General features: G+C 51.4%; 1 protein-coding gene across 6 annotated transcripts in view; it reads right to left on the bottom strand.

The window, feature by feature from the left end:
- Zmiz1 (zinc finger MIZ-type containing 1) overlaps positions 1-27,070 on the bottom strand; it is a 207,182-nt gene that overhangs the window by 92,175 nt on the left and 87,937 nt on the right. For all 6 annotated transcript variants that reach the window (XM_085828427.1, XM_029468727.2, XM_021182703.3 and 3 more), the window contains exon 4: positions 2,177-2,285. In XM_085828427.1, coding sequence (XP_085684553.1) covers positions 2,177-2,236 — 60 coding nt within the window. In that variant the 5' untranslated portion in view covers positions 2,237-2,285. The remainder of the gene's footprint in view (positions 1-2,176; positions 2,286-27,070) is intronic.

The following is a 27,070-nucleotide window of genomic DNA, read 5'->3' as shown; positions in this document are numbered from 1 at the left end:
ATGGGATGCATCTCACAGAGGAGGTAAACAGTAGCGTCCTCTTAATGCTGTTGCCTGTGGCCTCAGCTGAGGCCCTTCTCTCTGTACTCATCGCTGGTCTCAGCCTCATTACGGCTTAAGCACATAGAGACCGTGTTTTGATGACACACAAAGTGCACACCTGGCCCAAACCCCACCTCAGCCACAGAGTCATGCAGCCCTAAGGACATTACTGAACCTCAGAGCTCTCATCTGTGAAATGGAAGGGGGTGGGGTGGGGTAGGGGGAATGTGTAGGGCTGTGGCCAAGTGTAGAAGTGTGGGAGAAGCCTGTTACTACTGAGCGGGGACACATGGAGCTGCTGGCAACTGGTGCTTCCCATGCTGAGCCTTGCTTTTCATATGAATCTCTAGACTCTAGAGTCTAGAAGATAGAAACAACTTCATAGGCACACCTGGCCTCTAGACTGGCACAGGATCAAGTCTGAAAGGAGTTATGGGTGGGTATCTGATTATCCTAATGACAGCTTCCCTACTGAGGCCAGCCACCTAGCCACTTTACAAGGGACCCCAGTGGCCCAGGGAGGGAAAAGGGCCAGGTGAGGGTTATAATGAACAGCCTGTAGTAGGGACACATTTGGAACCATTGGCAGAGGTTCCATCCTATGGCTGGTACTAGACACCAATGGCCCATTTCCCATCAGAAAGCTCCCCCTGCTCTCCCCAATTCCTCAGGGGACTGGAGTTATACCCATGATTGCTGAGTGTGTGGGCAGGAAGTGGGCACAACAATGCTCCAACCAGGGCTAGCTTCTCAAGAGGTGTTGGATTCATTTTATTAATCCAACTGCCCACCGGTCTTTCTGTGGGATGATAGACACATGGATGAATCATAGACACATTCATCTATGTGTCTATCTACCCATCCAGAACAAATCCATCCATATATCTACCTGCCCATCTGCCCATTCAAGCATTCATCACTTTATCCCTTATCCATCCACTCATCCATCTGTCCATTCATCTAGAAGCCAATTTATCCAGCCAGCCACCCATTCATCCATCTACTCATCTATCATCTATACATACCTACTCATCTATTTCTTTAGCTGTAAGTCTATCCATCCACTCACTCACCCTCCTCCGCACCCACGCGAAATCCTACGGCCCACCCTGGATAGAACCAGGATAGGACATTGTGGACTTTGAGATCCTCATGCCTCAGCCCAAGAGGGGAGCAGGATAAGTGGGGCTACTGGGCGAGCAGGAAGCCCCGGAGCTCAGGCTCAGGGTATGCTGATGCTCCGAAGGCTGCCTAGGGCCTGGGGAGCTTGCTGGGCACGATAAACTGATTCACAGTACAAGTTTCTCCCTATGGCACCAAGATGACCAGGAGCCTCGAGAATCTCACCTTGAGAAGAGGAAGCCTTGGTTCTTCCAGCACCTAGAGGCTAAAGAAGAGGGGCAGCCAGCCAAGAGAGCTGCAGAGAAGGGCTGTATGGTGCTAGGGTGTCCTGGTCATGTCTGGGGCGGGGGGTACCTAGTAAGAGGTTCCCTACTTCCCAACAACCCATGACAGGGGTGCTGGAGCTGAACTGCCCCTGGGGTTCTGAGTGTGGGAAAGCCAGGGAAACACCCCCCCCCCCTTATTGTAAAATAAAGTTTCCCTAGCACCACGGAAGCAGTATTTCCTTTCTGTGCCTCAGTTTCCTTTTCTGTAACGATTCTCAGAACCTTTCCCTTTCATGTAACTTTTGGACCCAGGGCCTCACGCAGCTCATGCTGGCCTTAAATTCGGTGTGTAGCTGAAGATTATCTTGAACTCCTGATCTTCCTGCTTCCATCTACCTACTGCTTGGGATCACAGAAGTGTGCCAACCACACCAGGCCTTTTCTGTTTACTGTTAGCAAGCAGCTAGAGCAGGGGCCCAGAGGATCGGTCCGGGGATGGAGTTGGTAGAAGGTGGACCATGGTGTTAGACACCTACTGTACCCTCACTGCAACTCAAAGCATGGAAGCAAAACTCCCAGAGAAGGCAGGACACTGGCCCAAAGTCAAACAGCTGGGTGGGAATGAGGTGCAGCTGGCATTCATATGTGTGTAAGTCTAGTGTTAGCTGGTGCCCAGGGACCATCCTGCTGCAGCACAGACCTACTCCTTGCCTGTCCCACCTACCCTGCCAGCTGGCCACACCCACCTGCTTGATGCACTGCAGACGGTCATTGGTCTGCTGGATGTGCCTGTCCATAGAATTCATTCTGGCCGTTTCGCTGGGTCCTACCCGAGAGCCATGAACGTGGTCCAGCCTGAGGAGAGAGTAAAGAGGGTGTCATGAGTGGGGTACACCCAACAACCCTGCGCAGCTTCCCAGCTACCCTCCCATTTCCACATTGGCAGGCTTGCCCCAGAGGGGCCCTGGGTGCACAGCTTTATCTTAAGAGGTTTCCAGCAAGAAGGTAAAAGTGGGGCCTGTGCTTGTATTTCTTTCTCCCATTCTCGTCCTGCCTCTCCTTTCACAGTCCTGTCAAATGTTAATACTCTCTGACACCCAGCTCCTTGTCCATCATTTCTGTATCATTTCAATGTTCATTGATGTCCTGGATAGTTTTATGTCAACTTGACACAAGCTAAAGTCATTCGAGAGGAGGAAACCTCAAGTGAAAAGAAACAAAAAACAAAAAAACAGGACTCCATGTATGTATTAGTATTCCAACAAGGCCACACCTCCAAATGGTGCCACTCCAAGAATATACAAACCATCACATTTCACTCCCTGGTTCCCATAGACTTGTTCAAACACATGAGTCTATGGGGGGCCATACTTAAACATAACATAATGCAAAATGCATTTAGTCCAGCTTTCAAAGTCCTCATAGTATATAGCAGTCTCAACATTGTTAAAAGTCCAAAGTTCAGCCGGGCGTGGTGGTGCATGCCTTTAATCCCAGCACTCGGGAGGCAGAGGCAGGTGGATTTCTGAGTTCAAGGCCAGCCTGGTCTACAAAGTGAGTTCCAGGACAGCCAGGGCTATACAGAGAAACCCTGTCTCGAAAAACAAAAAAAACAAAAAACAAACAAAAAAAAAGTCCAAAGTTCAAGGTCTCTTCTGCGATTCATTCAATCACTTAACTGTAACCCCCAAAGAAAGGCAGGAAACCAGCTGGGCAAATTCCAAACTCTGCATCTCCATGGCTGATGTCAAAGCGGTCTTCAGATCTCCACTCCTTTTTCATCTTTGTTGACTGCAACAAACTGCTTTCTCCTGGGCTGGTTCCACTCCCTGTTAGCAGCTTTCCTCAGCATGTATCCCATGGCTCTGGCATTTTTAACATCTTTGAGTCTCCAAGGCAATTTCAATGTTACAGCTTCTTGTTTCAGTGTCTGGGATTCCACTTGATCTTTTGGGCTCCTCCTAAGGGCTGGCATCACTTCTTCAGCTCAGCCCTCTGTAGCATTCTAAGCTCAGGTTGATCCACTCCACTAATGCTGCTATTCTTGGTACAGATCCCATGGTACTGACATCTCCAATAAACTGAGGTGTTCCACTCCAACTAGACTTCACCAATAACCTCTCATAGGTTCTCTTCATGGTGCCAAGCCTCAAATCCTTTGCATGACCATTTCAGTCCTGGGCCATCAACTTGAACTGAGGCTGCATCTTCACCAATGGCCTTCCACGGCCTCTCACAGTGCCAAGCCTCAGCTGCTCTTTATAATCCTTTCATGCTTTCAAAACCAGTACCACCTTAGTGACTCTTTCCCATTAGCAAGTACAGCTGCAGCAGGAGGTACAACCTTGGCTCTCTGGAACACAGCTTCTTTGTGCTCACAGAAATCACTTCCCAGAAGATTTCACCTCAGTGATGCTGGCTGGTCTCTTCTTAACCACTGCTAATTTCTTAACTCCAGCTAGCCAGCACTGATTGTCCAAGTAGTCCCTTCTATTATTCCCTCTAAAGCCAGAGCCACATGGCTGAAACTGCAGAGTTCTGCTGCTTGCAGGAACTGGAACATGACCTGCTTGTACTATTACATTATCACCAGCTTTCTGTTCTCCAACTCCTTCACTACCTAAGATTGGCTGTCCTGGATCTTGCTCTGCAGATTGACCTTGAACGAAGAGATCAGCAAGCCTGTCTCCTGAGATTAAAGGTGTGTATCACCTTGCCTGGATCTAAATTTAGCTGGGTAGGATCTTGCCCCAAGGTCCCACTCCCTTAATCTCCTAGAACACAGGATTTTGCTCCATTTCACTTCCTGGTACCACTGTATGGTTACCTGGTAATACTAGAACCATACATATATGTTTTTTTTCGAGACGGTTTCTCTGTATAGCCCTGGCTGTCCTGGAACTCACTTTGTAGACCAGGCTGGCCACGAACTCAGAAATCTGCCTGTCTCTGCCTCCCAAGTGCTAGGACTAAAGGCATGCACCACCATTGCCTGGCTTCAAACCATATATTTTATATTTTTCCTTTCTAAGCTTGCTATGCTTGTTCAAACTTCTCTTCATAAGACTTAACCAGAAGCCGGGCGTGGTGGCGCGCGCCTTTAATCCCAGCACTCGGGAGGCAGAGGCAGGCGGATTTCTGAGTTCGAGGCCAGCCTGGTCTACAAAGTGAGTTCCAGGACAGCCAGGGCTATACAGAGAAACCCTGTCTCAAAAAAAAAAAAAAAAAAACAAAAAAAAAAAAAAAAAAAAAAAACCCAAAAGACTTAACCAGAAAACAAAGTCTCTGCTGGGCTTTTTTGAAACTTCCTTTGTCAATGCAATTAATCTGAGTCTCTTCACCTTAGCCTCAGGCAGACTTTTCAGACAAGGGCAAAAAGTATTCTTCATCAAAATACCACAAAACAGTCTTTATGACACATTCTGAAATTCTTCTCCTTTGAAATCTCTTGGGCCATGTCAACACAGTTCAAATTACTCCCAGCAACAAAGTCTTCCATATTCCTACTAGGATGACCCATTAAGCCCCATTTAAAGCATTCCACTGCTTTCCAAATCCCAAGTCCCCAAATCCACATTCTTTCAAATAAAAGCATGGTCAGGCCTATCACAGCAATACCCCAGTCCCTGGTACCAACTTCTGTCTTAGTTAGGGTTTTAGTGCTGTGAACAGACACCATGACCAAGGCAAGTCTTATAAAAAACCAACATTTACTTGGGGCTGGCTTACAGGTTCAGAGGTTCAGTCCATTACCATAAAGGTGGGAGCATGGCAGCATCTAGGCAGGCATGGTGCAGGAGGAGCTGAGAATTCCAAGTCTTCATCCAAAGGCTGCTAGTGGAAGACTGACTTCCAGGCCACTAGGGTGAGGATCTTATGCCCACACCCACAGTGACACACCTACTCCAACCAGGTCACACCTATTCCAACAAGGCCACACCTCCAAATGGTGCCACTCCCTGGTCCAAGAATATACAAACCATCACAATTCCATAAGATCTGGCTGTAGGGGGCTGGAGAAATGGTTCATTAAAAGCACTGACTGCTCTTCCAGAGGACCCAGGTTCAATTTCCAGCACCCACACAGCAGCTCATAACTGTCTAACTTCAAGATCTGACACCCCCACACAGACATACATGCAGGCAAAACATCAATGCCCACAAAAGAAAAATACATTGAAAAGAAAAAGATTGGATTATAGACAGAAGAGCCTGTGGCTATTATTCTCTTAGTTGGTGATTGTGGGTAGTGTCACCCCTGGGCAGGTGGTCCTGGGTTCTATAAGAAAGCAAGTTGAGCAAGCCATAAGAGCAACCCAGTAGGTAAGCAGCCCCCTTCACTGTGTCTGTGTCAGCCCTCTCCCACCCCTGTTTGATTTCCTACCTTGGCTTCCCTCAATGGGCTGTGACTCAGTGTACTGAAGCTAAATAAACTCTTCCCTCTCCAAGTTGCTTTTGGTCATGGTGTTTTATCACAGCGATAGTAAGACCATTGGTCCAGCCATCCCCACAGCCCTACACCCATCCCTACATTGTATTTCCATCTGCTCCATCTTGTGCTTCTGCTTGCCTGGGAACCCCAAGATCCCCAGTGCTGGGGCCAGCAGTATGCTCGTGAAAATGGCACGATCTTCTAGGAACTCTTGGCATGAGTTCATAATCGCAGCATTTGGATGGCTGAGGCAGGACAATCAGAGTCTGACAGAGACTGCAATATTCCCACATTGTAGGTGAGGAAACTGTGACTCTGTTTACAGTTGATCCTGTAAGAGCCAGGGAAGAATCCTGGGTTCCCTGTTCCAACCTATGAGACAGGTTCTGGGGAGTGCCTAGGGGGTCCCTGCTGGAGGCTAGGAGGGGTGCAGCACACCCTGGCACCTTCAGGGGTGCCTCATGAACAGGCTGTCTCCTCCTCTCTGCATATTTGCTGAGAGCCTCAGCTAGCACTCCAGTGACAAAGGAAGGCGCTTGTGGCCAGAGATAAACCACAGGGAAGGCAGACACAAGGGGTAGAAGTGGACCCATAGAACACCATCGGACAGGTTATCTTGGTTCTTGGTCTGTGAAAGATCATCTCACTCTAATCATGGGCAAATAATGGCAGCCAGGATTCCTGTAAAGTGTATGTTTTCTAGGGCTGGAGAAGTGGCTCAATGGTTAGGAACATTTGCTGTTCTTGCAGAGGACCTGGTTTGGTTTTTAGCAACATGTGATGGCTCACAACTATCTGTAACTCCAGTTTTATGAGATCTGACACCCTTTTCTGGCTCCTCAGGTATCTGGTGTGCATGTGATATATATATATTCAGCCAAACACTCATACATATATGGGTGTGTGTGTGTGTGTCTGACTTCTAAAAGCTGGCTAGGACAAGGAGGGTAGTGAGCCAAAGGAACCCAGAAAGTCAAATCCAGGTCAGCCGAGTGACTGGCTGGGGACCCAGAAAGGAAGCACAAAGAAACCCCAGGCCTGAAATACCTGCACCCAGCTCAGAGCCTGTAACCAACCAGGAAAAGACCTCCATGGGCATACCAGCCAGGAGGGGGCACTCTAGACAAACCACAGCATCCTGAGGGCCAGATACTGACTCCAGACTCTCAAGTCCTCTGGACACCTCTTCCTTCCCCATCATTTTAAAAGCTCAGAGGTGTACTGCACTCTGAAATCCAGGAGGGCCTTGTGCGGTCGCCCCTGGCTTCAGAGCTTCAGTTTTCCCATGGAGAGGAGACAAGAGTCACTGGTGGCTCCACCAAGTTCTGCCTCCAAAGAGGATCTTCCAGGAAGGCCATGCCATTTAGGACCAGGAACTCAGAGAGGTCTTGACACATGCTTACACGTATCGATATCTTCGGTAGCCTAAGGATGCTCTGCCCACCCACAGAAGCTTCTAGCAAATATGAGGAGCTTGCACATCTCTGGTCAGCAACCTTTCAGCCCCAAGGCTGCTTTTCCCTTATGAACGCTGTCAAGACCCCAGGCCTTCCTTCAGGAGGCAAATAGCAAAAAGACAGACAGTACTATTCTAGATCAGGCTTAACCTCCACAGGGTCTCTAGATTCAAAGGTCTGCAGGACACCAGTGGGTAAAGTTGTTCCCAACTTGGCAGTCCATTTGATTTTGTTTTGGGGAACCCAAAACCCATAATGATTTTGTCCTGGATGACATGGTCTATATCTGTCCAGGTCTGGGCTCCACCTTATGGAATCAAGGTGTGAACCGGCTGGGCTTCCAACACTTGTGAGACTCAAAGGACATCAGAGAGGTAACTGTCAGGAGGCATTACAGACAACAGAGGGGGCCCCTGCCCCCACAAAAATACAATCTCATTGTAGTTCAGACTGGTTTCAAATTCATGGGGAATCCTCCTGCCTCAGTGCTGGTATTACAGTTATCTAGCTATCATATATTTTCATTTATAAAATAAAAGCTGAAGAAAGAGGCCCACACAACACACTCCTTTACATTTATTTTTTCCAGATGGGGACTTTGTATGTAGCCCAGGCTGGCCTTGAATCCATGAAGCTCTTGTTTGAGCTTCTTGAAACATTATACTTAGTTGAGGTGTCACTTTGAAACTGCTTGTATCAATAGTAGAGAATGGGGGTCAATAACACAGGAATGAACAGAGATGGCAGGCCTGAATTCCACACTGCAAGGGGCAAGGACTTGAAAGCTAAGGGTCTAGGGCCTGAGGAGAGGTTAGCACCAGGCAGGAAAGGGGGGTGGGGCATGGAAGGGACCGCCTGGCTTCTGTACACAGTTTTTACTGGCTACTCAGTTCTGAGGCAAAGCCTTTGAGAGATGGAAGTGCAAGGCTGCCAGTGGGGCTAAGCTAGAAACCTCTGACTTTCTAGCTATTAGCATGCTGCTCTTTCCATGTCCCCCCAAGACTGGTGGCCACAGTCTCCTGTGTACTCCTATCTCAAGCCATGGCTGGGTCCCAAATGAAGCCCTTGTTCCATCCCATCGGTCCAAAGCCAGTGATTTGCAAGGCCACCCCAGAACCCCGTCACAGCACCCTGTTGTCAGGAAGTGGCAAGCCGTTGGCGGCCAGCAGAGGTCGCCCCACTGCCACAGAAGCACCACTCAGCTGTGTTTGCCTCCAGGTGCCTTTAGACATCCTTACAAAACCATCAGTGGAAGCAGCCCTAGCACCCAGGCAGGACCTGGCTCTCTACCAACCGAGAACTTGGTACCAACGCCTGGTAGCCTTTTCCAGTCTGCTGCCCTCTGATTAAGTGTGGCCTCAATCAGGGAACTTTTCTGTGGTCCTGCCATCCCTGTCCTTGTGTCTTTCTAGTTAGCCTGGGGGGTCTACAGTAGGTGGGTACCTGCTCTGTTACCCTCCCACTGTGTGAACAGGGCAAGAAGCTGGGCCTCAGTTTGTATATCTGTAAAATGAAGGCCTGGGCTAGCCATCCTCTGGCAGCCTGCCAAACGCTAGAACCGAAGGGCTCCAGCTGCCTGGAAACTCCACCTCAGTAAGAGCAGCATATTCAACTTTAAAATCCAAAGGTTCTTCCCAAGCGGTGGAGCCAGCCTGTAGCCTGGAAAACTCCCCGAAAGCCTCTTCCACCACTCCATCAACCCCCGGCCAGATGGCCCAACGCCCCAGGCCCTGCCTCTCTTGAAGTTATGCCTGACCAGAGACCATTACATGTATGGAAGTTTTTAGCTGATGACATGGTAGTCAGGCTGAGTCTTCCCGATTTCCAGGGGTGGTCGTGCTGGGAGAAGTTTCTGTTGACAGCAGTCATCTCCTGGCAACGCTCAGGCCAAGCTGGCCTCTTGGAGAATGAACTGCAGAGAGCTGAAGGGGACTAAGAAGCCAACCTCTTCAGCTACACCAGTGGGCAGAAGCCTCAAACAGGCGAGAACTCATCTGGCTGTCTCACATATAGGGTCTTTCCCTGGACACAGGGGCAGAGAATTTCTACTGTACAGTGGGCACTCAGAGCACCCCAGTGTGGGAAGAGCACCCTCACGACCATCTTACAAATACTGTGTTTTCTTTTTCTACTTCTCAGGCCTAGCGAGTAAACCTGAGCGTCTCCAGGTAAAGGTGTTTTCACACGGCACACACATCTACGTACCCCTCTGCACTCTCCATAGCTGGTATGTGCACACATGGGCTGCTGGCCCAGATGCACTGGAGCACACACATCTCCTGACAGCTTGCACAGGCAAGTAGCACATCTCTGGGGAGCTGTGTGAGCAACGGTGTGCAGAAATGATTCAATCACCATGCACATCTGCAGCGCGAGTTGGGGGAGGGGGAGGGGGGCTGGCAGCAGGGCTGGGAGACTCTGCCCACAGCTTGACTGGAGGCTGTGCTTTGAAACAAGACCAGGGGGACAACCTTGCTCTGGAAAGAAAGAAAGAAAGAAAGAAAGAAAGAAAGAAAGAAAGAAAGAAAGAAAGAAAGAAAGAAAGAAAGAAAGAAAGAAAGAAAGGAAGGAAGAAAAAAGAAAGAGGGAGGGAGGAAGGGAAGGAAGAAGGGAGGGAGGGAGGGGTGGGGGAGGGGGAAGGAGGGAAAGAGAGAGAGGAAACATAGAAGCTAGACTATAGGGTACCACCCCAACCTATTCCTCCAGCGGTGTGGTGGTTTGAATATGCTTGGCCCAGGGAGTGGCACTATTTGGAGGTGTGGACTTGTTGGAAGAAGTGAGTCATTGTGGGTATGGGCATTAAGGCCCTCATCCTAGCTGCCTGGAAGCCAGTCTTTTCCTAGTGGCCTTCAGATGAAGATGTAGCTCTGAGCTCCTCCTGCACCATGCCTGCCTGGAGGCTTCCATGCTTCCATCTTGATGATAATCGACTCAACCTCTGAACCTGATGCTAGGCCCAATTAAATGTTGTCGTTTATAAGAGTTGCCTTGGTCATGGTGCCTGTTCACAGCAGTAAAACCCTAAGACAAGCATCTTTAGATTTTTAGGGGGATAGAGGTCATGGATGGAGCTTGGTCCTCTCCTAGCCTGTCCCCCTCCTCCCACTGCTCTTAGCCCACATCCCAAGCCCCTCACTTGGGTGGCTCGCTGCCTCCTAGTCTGAGGTCTGAACATATTGTTACAGCTGTGACTTGGCCTGCCCTTGGGTCAGACTGCCTGCCCTTTCACCCCTAAAGGTCCAGCAAAGTGTAGTTGGCAAGTGACACTACTCACTCACTGTACTCCAGGCCCCTCAGTGTCACTGTCACACACCTGTCTCCCCTTCAGCCGGGATGGCTGACAGTTATGCATCTTGAAGCCCATACCCCAAATGTGCTCATGCAATGGACAGACAAGGGTGAAACCTTAGTTGAAACTGGGGGATCTTGGGCCTGGCTGGTACCGGCCACTTAGGACAGTGTCCTTAAGGAGTGATACGTGTCCCATGGATGAAAAGAATGACTTCAGGTAGTCTCTGTGCAAGCCTTTTCCATTTTCACAGTGAAGTCTTGGTCTAGGAAAATGACCAAGGGTGAGCTCACAGGTCTTATTTATGATGGAGTTAAACTACTTATATTTAATGGCTGACCTAAGTGAGCGCAAAGGTCATTTTAAATGTAGTCTTAGTTGAGAGTTGGGGAGGATGTAGTGGCGGGGAATGAGGTAAGGGAAGCTCTGATGTAGACCTCCACCCTCCTCATCTTAAAGGAGAGGTCATGGAAGCTCAGAGACCCACCTGGGAAGCAAAGGCAGGCAAGGGGGGAGGGTGCAACTGTTTCTTCAGTGGTCTACTCCAGGGGAGTCTGGAAGACAGGCAGACAGGAGCCAGAGAAGTGAGGAAGCTTCAGGCAGCTGCTGGGGACCAGCTGTCCTTCTCGAGAGCAAGCAGTGAGGACAGGCCCTGGGCAGGCAGGAGATCGCATAGGGTCGGGTTCCAGTGGGTGATGGGCTGGGAGCCAGGCTTCCTGACTGTGGGCTTCGGGAAGGCCCTTTCACCTCCTGAGCCTGTGACTTCTTATGGGAGGACAAGAAATCTCCTCCCTTCCCTGCTGGGCTGAGGGACTGAGCAAGCAGAGATACTTAGGAGACAGGCTTCTGAACGACCCGCACCTGCTTCCTCTAGCCAAGCAGCGAGCACTCCATGACCAGGCTCCGTAAGGCCCACGGTTCAAGGTGCTGTGGCTCCATTCTGGAGGTCTCTGGAAGGATGGGGCTTCTTTTCTCAGTGACCCAATCTCCCAAGCACCCACCCTGTCCACGGGAGCATCCACTGCTGATGTTGGTTAAAGAAAAATAAGTATAGCCTCCGCCTTTCAGGTTCCTGGAAGGCAGCCCCACTTGGCTGTGTCTGCCATTCTGCCTCGGACTGAATGCTACTCTAGAGGAATGACACACACTGGCTCTGAGAAAGGTCACCACTGTCCCCACCCACACTAGGCTGAGGACTGCAGCTACATCTGGGTTCTTTGTCCTTTGGGCACAGGATGCCTTCGAAGCCATGCAGTGCCCTCAAGTCGAGCCCTCTGTCCCCTCTGGGCACATTCTAGGTCCTTGACTCTGCACACCCTATACCCCTACACACAATATGCAAAGAAAGGCTGGTCCAGCCTTAGACAAGGCACTTGGGGCTCTCCTCCTCTGGCAGAACCAATCCCCACACTGAGCCTGCAGGGAGCAGACATTAAGTTCTCTGTGTCACCTCCCTTGATGTCAGCTCTGTTATGACTTAAGTTTCAGTTATCACGAGCTGGCCCCCTGAGAGGAAACTGAGGCTCTGAGGGCCTCTCAAGACCCAGTGACCTTCTTAAGGCCCCAGTGCTGAGAAGTGGTGCCGGGATTCTGCCCCTGCTCTGACCACAAGGGCCTCTGCTGCACATTTCTTTCTGCACAGGAACATGACAGATCTTCATCCGCTGGACACCTCCTTCCCAACCCCACTGCCCAGAGCAAGAAAGTGACCATCACTGTTAACATGACTGACACTGTGCAGGCGCGCGTGCGCGCGCGCGCACACACACACACACAGAGAGGCCCTGACCTGGCTTTGCCTCAGGCTCCTATGGCTATTCCAAAGTCTCAGATGCCAGGAAGTGGGGAGGGGTTAGGGAGGCCCGCAATCACTCAAGAGCTCTGGGGGACAGGGAAGCTGGAGTCTTCTAGAAAGCAGTGAACTGGAGCAGATGTTCCTACAGCTACAGCTCTGGGTACAGAGGTGTTTTGACTGTCTCCCACCTCTAGTTCCCCTCCGCCTTCAGGTCTGTAAGAGGCCACCCAGTCCAGGGATGGCAGGGCTATGAGAGCAAGACTCAGAGTAGAACCATCACTAATCCTGCAGCCTGGACAGACATGGCTAATCAATCACAGCACTCTTCTTGCTTAGTCTAGACATTGACAGATGATTGTCTACCGAACCATTGGCTCACCCACTCTTTGCTATCCCAGGAAATTAAGACTTTCAGGTGAGTCCTCTTTGTGTTGTGTGTAGTGTGTGTCATGTGTATTAAGACTTTCAGGTGAGACCTCTTTGTGTTGTGTGTAGTGTGTGCATGTTGGTGCTAGTGTATGTGTGTGAGCATGTGAGTGGAGATCCAAGGTTGACATGGGGTGACTTTCTTTAGTTTCCTTCCATCCATTTTTGTTTTGAAGGCCCGATCTCTCACTGAACCTAAAGCTTGCTTCTTCCAGGCTGTGGAGCTGATGAGCTTAAGAGCCTGCCTATCTCTCTCCCTTGCTGCCGTACACACCAATGCTGGGCCGACAGGCATGCATTACTGTATATGGCTTCTTTGTTTGTTTGTTGGTTTGTTTGTGGTTCTAGGGATCTGAACTCAGGTGCTTGTGCGGCAGGCATGTTACTGACTGAGCTGTCTTCCCAGCCTTGAGTGACTCAGCTTTGAAAGAGGAGTGAGTGCCAAGGAGTGAACCAGGTAGACCACACACCTACTTCCTGACCCCTGACTTGGTGTTCTTTCCTGAAACCCAGAGTGTGAGCAAGGCTCTTTTCAAGCCCTGAGCCCCCTGGTGGAGGGACCACACAATAAAGCAGCCACATTCCAAGCAGCCTCCTAGCACAGCTGTGCAGCTGACTCTATTATTCCATTTTGCAGATGGGAAAACTGAGGCTTGGCATGGATGTGCAATTTCTGTCAGCCAGGTAGAGTTGTGTCTGTCCAGTGGAGGCCAGGAGACAGGTTGAGATCCTCCTGGAGCTAGATTACAAGTGATTGTGACCCTGCAGAGGTGCATGCTGGGAATGTATGCAGTGCTAATCAGTCATCTCTCTTGCCCCTGTAGCAGCTCCTGTCTGCCTCTGCCTGTCACAGTTTTCAAAAATTCTCAAAAGCTGTTTTTTTTTTTTAAAAGGGAAAAGTATCAGAAGGGAGACAGATTTGTGCTAAAAGTGGCAGATAGGAAACAAGCAACATTTCTCATGGCTTAGACCTGGAAGGGATCTGGGGAAACAGTCAGACCCCTTTGACATTTACAGCTGAGGAAGCAGGCCTGGGGGAGGTGGGCGTGGTCAGAGGAGAACCTTGAAAGCCTGCATAGGTGCCCCTTGGGCCTGAGTGCCCAACTGCCCTGAGCCTCTCAGCTCTCTCTAGCCTCTCACAACCCCACATTGGCCCTTGCAGGTGCCAGTCTAGGCTAGGTTGCCCTCAGCCCACAGACAGCTGCGACAGCAGGCTGCCTGAGCTACCAGCCCCTCAGGTGGGGCTATGCACCCATGCCAAGGGGTGGCAGTATCAGATGCTCTGTGCCCACTGTAAAAATTCATGCTTTGCTCGCAGAGCTGTGAACCCAGGGTTCTGGGCAGAAGTCTTTTTCCTTTCCAGCTGGCTCTATAGCCCCACCATACCATCTAGCTTCTTGTTTGAACTCAGGGAGCCATGTGGTATGGGACCCAGCCACTGCTGTCTCAGGTCAGAGACCCTCAAGGGGATAAGTGGGACCTTACTTCCTGCCCGGCGACGGCAACAGTGACAGACCGTCCCAGGAGATGCACTCTGTGGTTCACAGAGCACCTTCTTGTCATCACCCAGTCTCAGACAGGCAGAGTAGCTTAATGGTACCAGCAGCAGGGCACTGGGTTCAGATTCTGCCCCTGTTATTTTGGCCTCTGAGGCCTGGGCTCAAGCATGCTGCAGTGATGGCAGCGGTCACTCAGGCTGCTGGGCTTACTCTGTCAGCGAGCTCCTGAACATAAATCTGCATCCAGCCCCACCTATCAGCTCCTACAGGGCCCCTGGCCCTTCTGGACGATACCCATGGAGGGAGGAATCACATCCCCCTGGAGCTGGAGTTTCAGTCAGGTGTAAACTTCCTGCAGTAAGTGCTGGGAATCGAACTCAGGTCCTCAGGAAGAGTGAATATGTGTGCTAACCACTGAGCCACCCCTCCAGGCCCTTTCTCCCATCCCTCTTCAGAGTCTCCACAGAGGCTTGGAGGATGTGAGCAACAGGCCCCACAGTAATACAAGACCAAGCACACCAGCTGGAATACTAGGAGGAGGCACCGAGTGGGAAAGACAAGTTCTGCAAAGTTCCAGTGTGGATGAGAAATGGGGAAGGAGCTTTGTGACTTGTGAGGGGGGCCTGGGAACCCACATGGAGCCTCTCCAGGCAGGCAATGTCTGCATTGAGGACAGGAGGCCAGAGAAGGCCCATTGATCCCCTGTGGTCATCCTGAGGCCCTGGTCAGGTGAGACAAAGACTTTATCTTTTGCCCTCCTGGGGAGATGGCTTCTATATGTTCTCATATTACTTTGAATGCTTGACATTTCCCACAGCATGTCGTATGGATCATGAGACAGACACCCATTTTCCTGAGCTCATTTAAAAATAAGCGTGAGTGTCCCCAGAACTCACTTGGAGAAGTGCTGACCTAAGAGGCATGCCAATGGAGTATAGAGGAAGGAGAGCACCAGAGAGAACAAGTGGAAGCTGGCAGTTCTCAAGAGACGGCAGAACCATCAGGGTGGGGGCAAGAGGAGACTCTTAGCTTCATGCAAAGATGTGACCTCAAAGTATCTCCGGAAAGAGAAGCCATAGGAAGAGCTGAACGATGGGTCTTGAATCTAAGACCGTGAGAAGCTTCCCGAGTGACCACCCCTCTGGAAATCCAGACAGCTCCTGTCCTCAGCAAGGCTTAGGCTGGGATCAAAGACCATATGAGCTGGCTAAGGTGAGGCTCTTACCCCTCCCCCTCCTTCTCCCACCCAGGCAAAGGCAGGAACCAGGTATATGAGGTCCAGGGTCCCAAAGAGCAAGGGCTTTCTCCCCAAGGCTGTAGGGGTGGCCACTCTGTGACCCCCACTAGCTATGAATAATAATGAGAGCAGGTGCACCCTAGCTACCACTCTCCAGATGCACATTTGACATTCCCTATGAATTGTAACAACACAGCCAAAGGCAGGTCCATTGGTGCCATCTACTGATGGGAATGCTCAGGCAGGAAGGAATAAAGGAGCTTAAAGTCTGTCCCAGATCAGGAAACAACAGAGCTAGAATCTGAACGTAGGTCTCTCAGACAAATCCAGTGGTCCCGAGGACCACTCAAAGCCAGGACAAGGAAGAGGCAGCTCAAGGCAGGATCCATGGACAGGGGTCCATCACCGGGTGTTCCTGGTTTCAGGGAACGGGGTGGGGGGTGTCCAAAGCACACCAGCCTATGTGTGGCACCATGGACATGCATTTGAACACTCAGGATTCATTCTCTTAGCTGCAGAAAGCTAGCAGGCTCTACACATAGCGTTCACTCCGACAAGCTCCCTCAGGGGTATTGCCACCTAACCCACATTCCAGCTCACTGGAGTGGGTCTAACAGTCTGTACCTTATAGTAACCAAGGCTCAGAGAGGTTGTACAACCTTCCCAAGGACACACAGCTGGTGTGTGTGTGTGTGTGTGTGTGTGTGTGTGTGTGTGTGTGTGTGTGTGACTTACTGACTAACCAGTCTGACTTCAAGGACTCTGGCTTAATCCCATAGCTACAATGTCTGTATCTGTTTATCTGGCAGCAACCTACAGCATAAGGGAAATGTCTGGGGGGCTTCCTGATCAGCCCACTTCCATATTAGCAGGTAACTGACTTGCTAAGGCCCTTGACTCTGGCCTTGGTGTGAGGAGGGAACTGGGTGGGGTGACTGCTAAGGAATCCTCTAGATTTAAAGCTTTGAAATAGGCCAGAGAATGATAAGATTGAATAAAAATGACAATAGAACCCATGGCTTCTAGAAGCCTAAAATGCAGAGGAAGTGGGGTACCCCACAGGCTTTCTGGAGGAGGAAGGGATACAGCCAGGTCCCAAGGGCCACAACATGCGGTGGGCAGGAAGGTAAGGCCTGCCCTAGTTTTGAAAATGCAAAGTTCAGGGGCTGTTTGGTTAACCCTGGCTGATGGACCTGGCAAGTGCTCTGGGGTCTTTGTGACAGGAGAAGGCACAGAACAAAAACAAGGCTCTTGCTCTTCACCATTCTTAATTAACACGCCCCGTGGCCTTGCACGATCCCCCACTTCCACTCAGCCTTCTGAACCTCCCAAAGCCCATTTCTGACCTGTGATTTCCTATTGCCGCACGTCTCTATAAGCAGTGTTTTAGCTTAAGTGGCAGTTGCATATTAATTACAAAGTTAATTATGTGCTGTGTAATCATGCTGTAATTCATTAGTTTACTCTACATTCTGAGAGCCTTGTGCTAATAGCAAGAGCTGACAGGGCTTCAGGAAGATACAGAGAACCCAGAATGAGGTTGTAAGGGCCTGGAGACCCCCAGACACTTCCTCGGGCTCTCCTGCTGTGCACCTGTACCCCACTCAGTGGTTTCCGTGGCTGGAGTGTGGGCCCTTGCTGCCTGACTGATGGGCACACTTCCTGGAGCGAGTGCTGTCTACGAGTCAGCTCCTGACAGAGGAAAACCCAGCTGGGGCATGTTTGCTTGCTGCGGAAGTTCAGGGACAGGAAAGGATTTGTTTAAAATTACTTATAGAGCAGGGAGTCACTTGTAGGTGACAAATTAACTTCTCAGATCACCAAAACAAAGTGGTCCTGGGAGCTCAGGTCATGGCACAGGTTAAGGACGGAGCATCAAGACTCAGCAGAACTTGGGGTGGGGAGACCCAGGTTGTAAGGGGTCTGGCTGCTGTTTGGACAAGGGCTCTTAGTATCTTCACCCTCTTCTACTGAACCCTAAAATGTCTCTAACAACCCTCTAGCTAGTCTGGTTCTCTTTCCTGGTTTTGCTTAGTTCCCCCCCATCAGTGCACAAGGAGAACAATGGGTCAGGCAGCAAGATTCTCCTTAGAGCCAGGTGTGGTGGCAAATGCCTTTACTCCCACACAGAGGTGGCAGAGGCAGAGGCAGAGGCAGAGGCAGAGGCAGAGGCAGAGGCAGAGGCAGAGGCAGAGGCAGAGGCAGAGGCAGAGGCAGAGGCAGAGGCAGAGGCAGAGGCAGAGGCAGAGGCAGAGGCAGAGGCAGAGGCAGAGGCAGAGGCAGAGGCAGAGGCAGAGGCAGAGGCAGAGGCAGAGGCAGAGGCAGAGGCAGAGGCAGAGGCAGAGGCAGAGGCAGAGGCAGAGGCAGAGGCAGAGGCAGAGGCAGAGGCAGAGGCAGAGGCAGAGGCAGAGGCAGAGGCAGAGGCAGAGGCAGAGGCAGAGGCAGAGGCAGAGGCAGAGGCAGAGGCAGAGGCAGAGGCAGAGGCAGAGGCAGAGGCAGAGGCAGAGGCAGAGGCAGAGGCAGAGGCAGAGGCAGAGGCAGAGGCAGAGGCAGAGGCAGAGGCAGAGGCAGAGGCAGAGGCAGAGGCAGAGGCAGAGGCAGAGGCAGAGGCAGAGGCAGAGGCAGAGGCGCAGGTGGATCTCTGTGACTTTGAGGCCAGCCTGGCCTACAAGGATGGCCAAGACTACTCAGAAACCCTGTCTAGAAAACAACAATAATAAAAGATGACCTCATAGGCCCAGGTCCAACCGTGACCTGGGTAGCTATAGTACAGGGTAGACAAGAATGAGGAGCCCCTGCTTGCAGCTTTACAGCTTTGGAACTGTCTCTGGCTATTCTTTCTTATAACCTGCTCTTCCCAGACCCAGTGCTGCCAGCCCCTGGAGCATCATAGTGACCCTCCAACAGCTTTTAAAAGTCTATGTGAGAAAACACAGTCTCCCCCATCTCCCTGTGGCTCTGCAAATCTTCGGGTCAGATTTCAAACTCCAGTTGTGGGAGGGGGGACAACCAAGGCTGTGGCCTGCCCCGGACATAGCAATCTGGTGGCCAAGACCCTCTGTTTCCAAATATAAAGCTGCTTGTTTATTTTTGCTGACAGCTGAAGGGGAGAAAGAGGTGGAAGGCCTTTCCCTTCTGGCTCCAGTCAACAAGAGCAGAGAAAGACTCAGAACCCCAGCTGGCATGAGAGGAAGATAAATAAGAAAAAACAAAACACGTCCTTGCACTACAATGGAATGTTTTAAAGAGAGGTGGGAAATGCAAGGTCGGGGCAGATCTCATTTTCTGGCATCTCGGGAGCTCAGGGAGGAGGCGGGCTGCTGCCGCCTGGATGCTTTCAGGGGCAATCGGTTTTGGAGGGAACTCATTTCGGGGGGAGTGTAGGGAGGGGATGCATCTTAACAGCCAAAGCACCGGTGTTGATTTCCTTTCCAGGGAATACTGGTTTCCCTGGCAACAGAAAAGTCCAGCCTCCGAAGTTCTGACAGGGAGACCAGGCTTGGCCTGGGATGCTCCCAACAATTATGTGAGGCCAAGGCTCCACTGTCCTGCTTGCCCCAGCAGTGAGCTGGGATAGTGCGGTGTAAAAGTGCCAGGTCTGCAAAAAATTATAGCCGCAGCTCCCCATCTCTCCCCCACCCCGGCGCTGTGCATGCGGCTACTCATCCCTAGATTCATAGCTTTCCAGGCTTTATGGCTGAGCAGGTAAAAGTGCCAGGAGCAGCTTGGCAGCATGCCCATGTTGACAGCACCTGTGGACCCCAGGAGGCAGTAAAGGTGCAGGAGTGGGAGCCGGCAGGGGCTGTTAGGGGCTGGGCTTCAGGCATGGTGCGCTCGAGTTCTGATCTCTAGCCATACTTGGCTATACAGTTGCTCTGAAATGTTCCAGATTTAAACCTCGTTTTCTCAGAGACAACTATCCCAAGGTCTGGCCTGAGAGGATGCCATCCGTGCATCAGGTGCTGAAGGCAGGAGAGAGGAGCCCTGATGGTATTTGCAGAGCACTTATCCCGAGGCCGCCACCGGGCGCTGGGCTAAGTGCTTGACATGCATTATCTCATTTAACACGCTCTCCAGCTGCCCGGCAAGGCAGGCACAATTATCCCTCACTGGAGGGAGTGAAGGGATTATATGACCTGCCCAAGGCCACCCAGTAAGTGCATGGCACAGCCGTGACTCACACCTGCCCCTCTCCAAGGCCTATTCTCACAGGAAAGGAGAGGAGAAATGGGACAGGAGAGACAATGTGGCTAGTGGTTTCTTCCTCTGGTGGAGGGAGACAGATGTCCCTCCACTTTTCCCTTGGCTCCCCTCCCCTGAGCCTTCTCCTGTTCTCTAAACATTCTGCACACTGTCCTTCCCCCAGGAAGACAGGCCACAGAACAGAGCCACCTGGAGGCTTCAAAACAACGCCCCAGTCCCTGAGCCCACCTCCAGCAGACACTGCAATGGTGGCCACGACCAAAGGGCCTCTTATTGCATCTTTCACGGTCACAATTCAGCAACTGGAGTAGTTAACAGCTCATAGTGGAAGGGCTGGGGGCTCAGACAGGACCAACTGATGATGACAACCAAGCCTCCACAAGCTCCCACTGTGTTTTTTCTGGGACGTTTAAAACATTTTGTGCATCGTATTTTATTGTATTCTTTCTTCCTTCCTTTCTTCCTTCCTTCCTTCCTTCCTTCCTTCCTTCCTTCCTTCCTTTCTTTCTTTCTTTCTTTCTTTCTTTCTTTCTTTCTTAAACATGTATTTATTTATTATTATATGTAAGTACATTGTAGCTGTCTTCAGACACCCCAGAAGAGGGCATCAGATCTCATTATGGATGGTTGTGGTTGCTGGGATTTGAACTCAGGACCTTCAGAAGAGCCTGTCAGTGCTCTTAACCTCTGAGCCATCTCTCCAGCCCCTATTGTATTCTTTCAACTATGCCATGAAACAATACCATAAGTAGCCTCACCTCAGAAACAGGGGAAACTGAGGCAGGATGCTTTAAAATATGGCCAAGAGCTCACAGCTAGTAAGCTGCAGAACAAAGATGGAATGAAAGTTCACACATGAGTATCTTGCCCATCTCTGTCTTGTGTCTTTGGTTCTTGTGTCTCTGTCTTGTGTGTCAGGTTAGGTGGCAGCCAGGAGCTCCAGGTTTTTCCTCTACAGTGTTCTGCTCCCTTAAGAAGTCTTTTTTGTGCTCCAGAGAACATCAAATAGGGATGGGACTCGTGTGTGTTCCTGTGCATGCCCGTGAGCCTCCAGCGGATGCTGCATGGAAGATGTGTGTGCCGCTGATTTATAACCATTGGAGAAAACAGAACTGCAAATCTCACCCACAAATCTTCCTTATCGGGGATGCTTGCAACAAGCAGACACATCATGAATTCCCAGGAACAGGCAGGTCTCCTCATAGCCTTGGTTCCCACCAGCTGCCTGCTCCCCTGAGCCTGTCGGGGAGCCATGGGTTGGTTCCATGAGGTCCCTCTGGCAGCCCGCAGAAGGCCAGTTCACCACTCAGGAAGTAGTGGTCCATCAGAAATGCTGGCTCCCCAGTGGTGGAGTCTGGGAGAGCTCCAAGAACCCCTCCTGGCTGCTAGAAGCATGCTGGCTGCCCTGCTCCAATCCTGACTGCTCAGCTGTTGAACTGGGTCTGAAGTACCAACAGCCAGAAGAGCAAAGATCCCCTGAGCAAACATAACAGTCTGCCAGCATCAAGGGGCCAGGTGTGGCCATCAGCTCTTCTAACATGACCCCAGGTGGAGGCTCCAAGAATCTCTTTCATAACTTGGGTTCCAGATCTGAGCACAGAGGTCTCCTGACTCAAGAGATCCAGCGCTCAGAACCATCCTGGCATGTTTCTTGAGTCACAGGTTCCTCACGTCCTCAAGCCTCTTAGGTGTCCTTAGACCCTATCACTGGCATGTATATTTTACCTGTGTCCTTGAGAGGGGCTGGGTCACCCCACAGGTGTGTACCTCCACCCCAGTGTGTACACGATGAACCACTGGGAGACTGCTCTGCTCACACAGCCTACATTGTCTTCTCTAAATTCACACTAGGTCCCAGATCATGGAGGGAAAAGCACAATCCAGGTGAGGTAAACTAGTCAGACACAGGCTTCCCCACCATCTTGGATTGCTGAGTGGTCCCCATGAGGCTGATCATTAGGGTGTCAGTGGGTAGCAGGAATGGCCCAATCTTGGTTCTGCCTTAGCCTGCTGTGTAGTAGGCCTCTCTGATTAGTCTGATGTCCTTTCTATGTGTGTGTGTGTGTGTGTGTGTGTGTGTGTGTGTGTGTGTGTGTGTGTGTGACTGCACTGGCTGGCCTGAAACTTTGCCAAGTAGGCTAGGCTATCAGGTGAGTGAGCACCAGGGATCTGCCCGTCTCTGCTCATCCCAGCACACCTGGGATTACAAATAAGTACCGCTGTGTCCGGCTCCTTAGGCGGGTTCTTGGGATCTGAACGCAGGTCCTTGGGCCTGCAAGGGCTCCACAGACTGAGTCACTTTCCAGCCAGTGCTCTGTCTTTTTTGAATCTGGAAAATCTGAACCCAGGTTTGTCCTCAGACTCATTGAGAGGATTAAATCGTGAGAGTAAAGAGAGACTCTGACCTTGAGGAGAGACATGAATACACACACACACACACACACACAGAGACACAGACAGACAGACAGACAGATACACAGAGAAAGACAGACAGACACACACACACACACACAGATCCTAGTCAAGTGGCAAGAATCCCCAGCCAGGCCCAAACAGCCCCACTCCCTTCCCTCTTCCTGTGAGGTGTCTCTCTCTGGCACTACACCAGGGTTCTGGCTCCTCCTCTCCAAGACACCCTAAACCCCAAACCTATAATCCCCAGCTGGGAAAATGACAGGCTTGCCCGGCAGCTGCCCTCCAAAGGCCTGTAGGTGTGGAGCCAGGCTGTAGCCCTGGTGGTGACTAGGAGGAGGGCCCAGGATACACAGCCCCATGGAATGATGGGAGGTCAGCAGCTGGGGAAGATGCCATGGGGAATGAGGGCCTGTGGGTGCGGAGAGGACAGGTGATGGACGACGGTCAGAGAGGGTCAGCAAACTCTTTCCACCCTTGATCTGACCTTAGGGGGAGGAGGTCAGGCCTCAGACTCAGGGCAAGGTGGCCGACCCCTGGGGCAAAGCCAAGTGCACTGAATTCTAGCCTGTCCTGGGGTCCCTTAGATGGGCTCCAGAGCCTGTATTTGGGAACAGCCTCTGGGATAGATCTGCAGCTTGCTTGGGAACCATGAGTGGCCTCTGAGAAGCCTTTCCCTTCTGCATATTCCACAAGAGTGGGGCAACTCCAGGCCATCCACCCCCTCACAGCTCATCTCCTCAGAAGTAACGTGACCATTTGTGGATGGAACTACAGGACTGTCCCATCCCCACCACCCCAAGCCCTGACTAGGGCTCAGAGTAAAAAATTCAGGCCTAGATCACTCACAATGGTTCCTCCCCACCAGGAAAGGCCACCCAAAAGCCCACAACTTGCTGCTGTTGGTTCTATCTCCTGCCACCAGGACTGGTAAGAAAGCTGTCACTGGCCCTATAGAGGAGGCTGGCACTGGACCCAAGACCATGGAGTCTTCTGTCCCATCACAATGGCTACCAAGTGCCTGGCTTGGAGAAATGATGTTCCATATCAGGCTGTATTGTACTGACCTCCCATGCCTCCTCCCCCCAAACACACGGACACGTGCAGTGGTCCTAGATGAGTCATTTCCTTCGAAAGCCTCAGTTTCTCACTAAAGTTGACACGGTAGAAGGGCAGGTAAATCAAGGCCATAGGTAGGGAAGAGCCCATTATGGGTGTCAGGATGCTTGGCTCAGGCAGGGTAAGAGTCAGGGAATGGATTAGTTCAGGGCTGCACCTGAGAAGCCTCCATAATGCCACCATCACCTGCCTTACCCTGGAGAGCCAGCCTCCCAGGACAGAATCTTAGAGCTGTGTGAGCTTTTTCATAACCTATCCCCGAACTCAAGTGTACCCTGGTACTTCTTTCAGTCCTGTATCCAGGAGGCTAGCGGAGCTCCTGGGCTGGTCTCTGTTGGAAAGTGGGCCCAGTGAATGGCTCTGGGTGTGAGCCTGCCACCACCCTGGCACCCTTCCATGAAAGGGATAAATAGGAAAGAAAGAGGGGCAAGTTAGGGAAGGATGCTGCTGCCTTCATGATCCTTGCTGCCTCTCCCCATGTAAGATCGCTGACTGGAAGCCAGGGGCCTCAGAAGAGGCGGGTGGTAGAAATGACAATTGTTCCCGTGGCCTACCCACCCGATGTGCCTGCTCACCCGCTGCCCGGTCCCCACTTGCTTCGGTCTCACCAACCCCTTCCCTGCCCCCTTGCTGGCCTGAGATGGCTGTTGCCATAGCAACCCTGCTCATTCAATCCGAGGATAATGAAGCCAATGTGTTTTTCATTCCCATGAGCTAGACTGCAGGAGCAGCGTGGCGGTGGTGATGTGTGTGTGTGTGTGTGTGTGTGTGTGTGTTGGGGGGGTTCCCTCCTGCCCCTCCTTCCTGTCTGGGGAAGAGACAGCAGGTGGTGCCTGACTAGCAGAGGGTCAGACACGGGCTTGTGAGAAAGAGATAAACCTTGAAGCCACCAAGTTTTTAGTCTACCATGGCAAGCACAGGCTGGGCAGTGCCAGCTGGAATGGCAAGTCCTTCTTGCCAACAGTCAGATCAGAAGTGGCTCAATGCCACAAAGAGTGAGTAGGATATAGGACCTGGGCAGAACAGGGCTCTACTTCTAGCTTGTGTCTCTGGTCTCTCTTTGGTACAATCAAGTTCCCCAAGTTCTTTTTGAGTTCTACCTCATTGTCTAACCGTCTATAGGACCCAGGGTTCCGGAATCCCTTGCTTCTACAAACACACAGCCAAGGCTGGCAAGCCATACAGACCTGTTATCCAAGCACTCAGACACTGAGACAATAGGACAGCTAAGAGCTGTGGGCTATCCTGGGTTACATACTGCCTCCAAGTCCAGCTTGATTTGCATAACAAGACTGTCTTTAAGAAAATAACTGGGCTGGAGAGATGGCTCAGAGGTTAAGAGCACTGACTGCTCTTCCAGAGGTCTTGAGTTCAAATCCCAGCAACCACATGGTGGCTCACAACCATCTGTAATGGGATCTGATGCCTTCTTCTGGCGTGTCTGAAGGCAGCGACGGTGTACTTGTAAGTGTACTTGTAACAACTTATACTTGTGTACGACGGTATACTTGTAAGTACGGTATACTTACATACATGAAATAAATAAATCTTAAAAAAAAAAAAAGAAAATAACTAACAGCAAATAAATAAAGCCTGCCGACCTGTCAAAATAATTCTGACTTGTTGCTACCAATGACTATCTCTTTAGGTTGCTGTTGGGGGCAGGGGTGGTGGTAGCTGCACACAGTAGGCTCTTTATAAATGTGTATCTCCCTTCTCGTCTTCCTCCATGTATCTCTGATCTCCAGCCCAGTGACAGCATCGTTTAGGAAGTGTTCCATAATGAGGCAGAAGTTGGCTGCTCTGACCATCCTGCCTTCCTCTAGCTCTGGGCATGCCTGTCCTTCCAGAAGGGAAACTGAGGCCTGAGCAGGGGTGGCCTGGCCAGCAGGCAGAGCTGTCTAAATGGAGTGGAGACACGCTGGGGCCTCATGGCCCACAGTGGCCACCTTACCAGTCTCCCCAGTCTTCTCCTAGGCAAAAAGCCAAAAGGACTCCCGCAGAGCCTGGCCTGCCTCTCCCATAAGTCAATCACCTGGGAGGCCAGTGGCCCTCTGCCTAGCCAGGCTGACAGATGACGGGGAGGGAGAGGAAGCTTGCCAGGCAGCCAGTAGGGGTGGGAAGGCCAAGGTGGAAAAAATCAGAGCAGAGTTTGAAAGATGAAGAAATAAACCTGCCAGGAGGGAGACAGCCTCAATCTGTCCTCCATAAAGCTGTCTCAGGGCCACCAAGGACGTCGGCGGATGGAGGGGACCGGAGATAGCTCCTCCTGGAACCTCTGCTGCCCCCACAGCCCAGCTGGCCTCCAGATCTGACTTGGTGAGGGTTTCAAAGAGGGACCTGGCTGGGTTTCTGGGGCATAGCGGGTGACAGGAGGGGAAGGTGGGGGCCTAAGGCCTTTTTTTTTTTTTTTTTGGCTTTCCTAACCATTTGCACACAGAAGGCACTCGATACTGACATCTGGACCAAGTGAATGGAGGAAGGCATTGTCATGTTTGCAGTTAACAGAAAGAGCTTGGGCACAGCTGAGTTGGCTCCAGGGTGAACCACAGGCAACCTATGTCAAACTGCAAAACAGAGCCTCTTGGTACCTAGCTCCCAGGCCCACGTAAATCCACCTTCTCTAGAAGCTTTCTTGTAGGGTGGGCACCTCCTCATGGCATCCTTGGTAGCACCCATCCTAGCAAGTCTGGGCAGGGGAAAACTGTCAAGTACTCTCAGTCTCTCCGTGGGGCCATGAAGAATCCTGGTTTTTAAAAACAGTGACCCTCAAAATCTGCTCATGACGTACGATCAACAGATGGATCAACAGATGAAAGGATCTTAGGAAGCGACGGGGGGGGGGGGGGGGGGGGCGGGGAGCCCAGTGCAAGGCAAGAAGGAATCCTTGGGCAGAGTCAGGGCAGTTCTGTTTTTCTCCTTCCACTTCTGTGACTGTCAGGCTGGCCACAAGCAACACGCGTTACTAAGGAAAACAGGACATTATTAAAATCGGCAACGAAGATGTGGCTCCCACTAAATGCTGCTGCCTTCCTGAGTTTATGGCACAAACTCAAAGAAACCCAGGTTGCATCAGACAGTGAACACCACTCAGAATCTTTCTCTGAGACCCGCAGTCCCAGAAGAAGATTGTGTCAGCCTTGTCTTTACTGTGTGACACTGGTCATGCTCTGTCCTTCTCTGTGTGCCGACGTGCTTCCTGACCTTGCCTTCTCACTTCACAGGCTGTGCGTGAAGACAAAGGGGTCTTGACAGCTTATATCTAAAGTGTAAGTAACGCTCAGAGAGCTTCTATGAGTGGGCCACTGTCGGGCTGGAGGGCAGCTGAGGTACTTCTCAGGCAGGGTGGAGGAGTCTGGCCCTGACTCAGGAGGCTGGGGACCAGCGGAAGAGCCACTGTTTACAGTGGAAACAGCCTTGGAGCAGGCTCACTTTTCCACTGTTTTTGTGGCACTGCTTTGGGGGTGGGGTGGGGGTGGTGCAGGGCTTCCTGAGAGCGGGCCAGCTTACCAAGGCCGCATGGAGCCCAGCCCCGTGTCAGCCTCCAGCAGGAAACACATGTTTTCATTTCACAGGTCCTGCTAGGCAGTGTGTGCAGGCTGGGCTGCACGGAGACTCAGGATGTCACTCCTCCAGCAGCTTCAGCCACAGGTACCCATCATACTTCACGCTGCGAGCAGCTGAGCACCCAGGAGCACCCTGCAGACCACAACCCAGACTGGCAGATTTCCAACCCAGTGGAACTGTTCTAGGCCCAGGGTGGCAGCAATG

The sequence above is a fragment of the Mus caroli genome, unplaced genomic scaffold (genome assembly GCF_978045245.1).
Source record: "Mus caroli unplaced genomic scaffold, Mus_caroli_1 scaffold_12, whole genome shotgun sequence".
Classification (NCBI taxonomy): Eukaryota; Metazoa; Chordata; class Mammalia; order Rodentia; family Muridae; genus Mus; species Mus caroli.
This window is presented reverse-complemented; position numbering and strand designations above follow the sequence as displayed.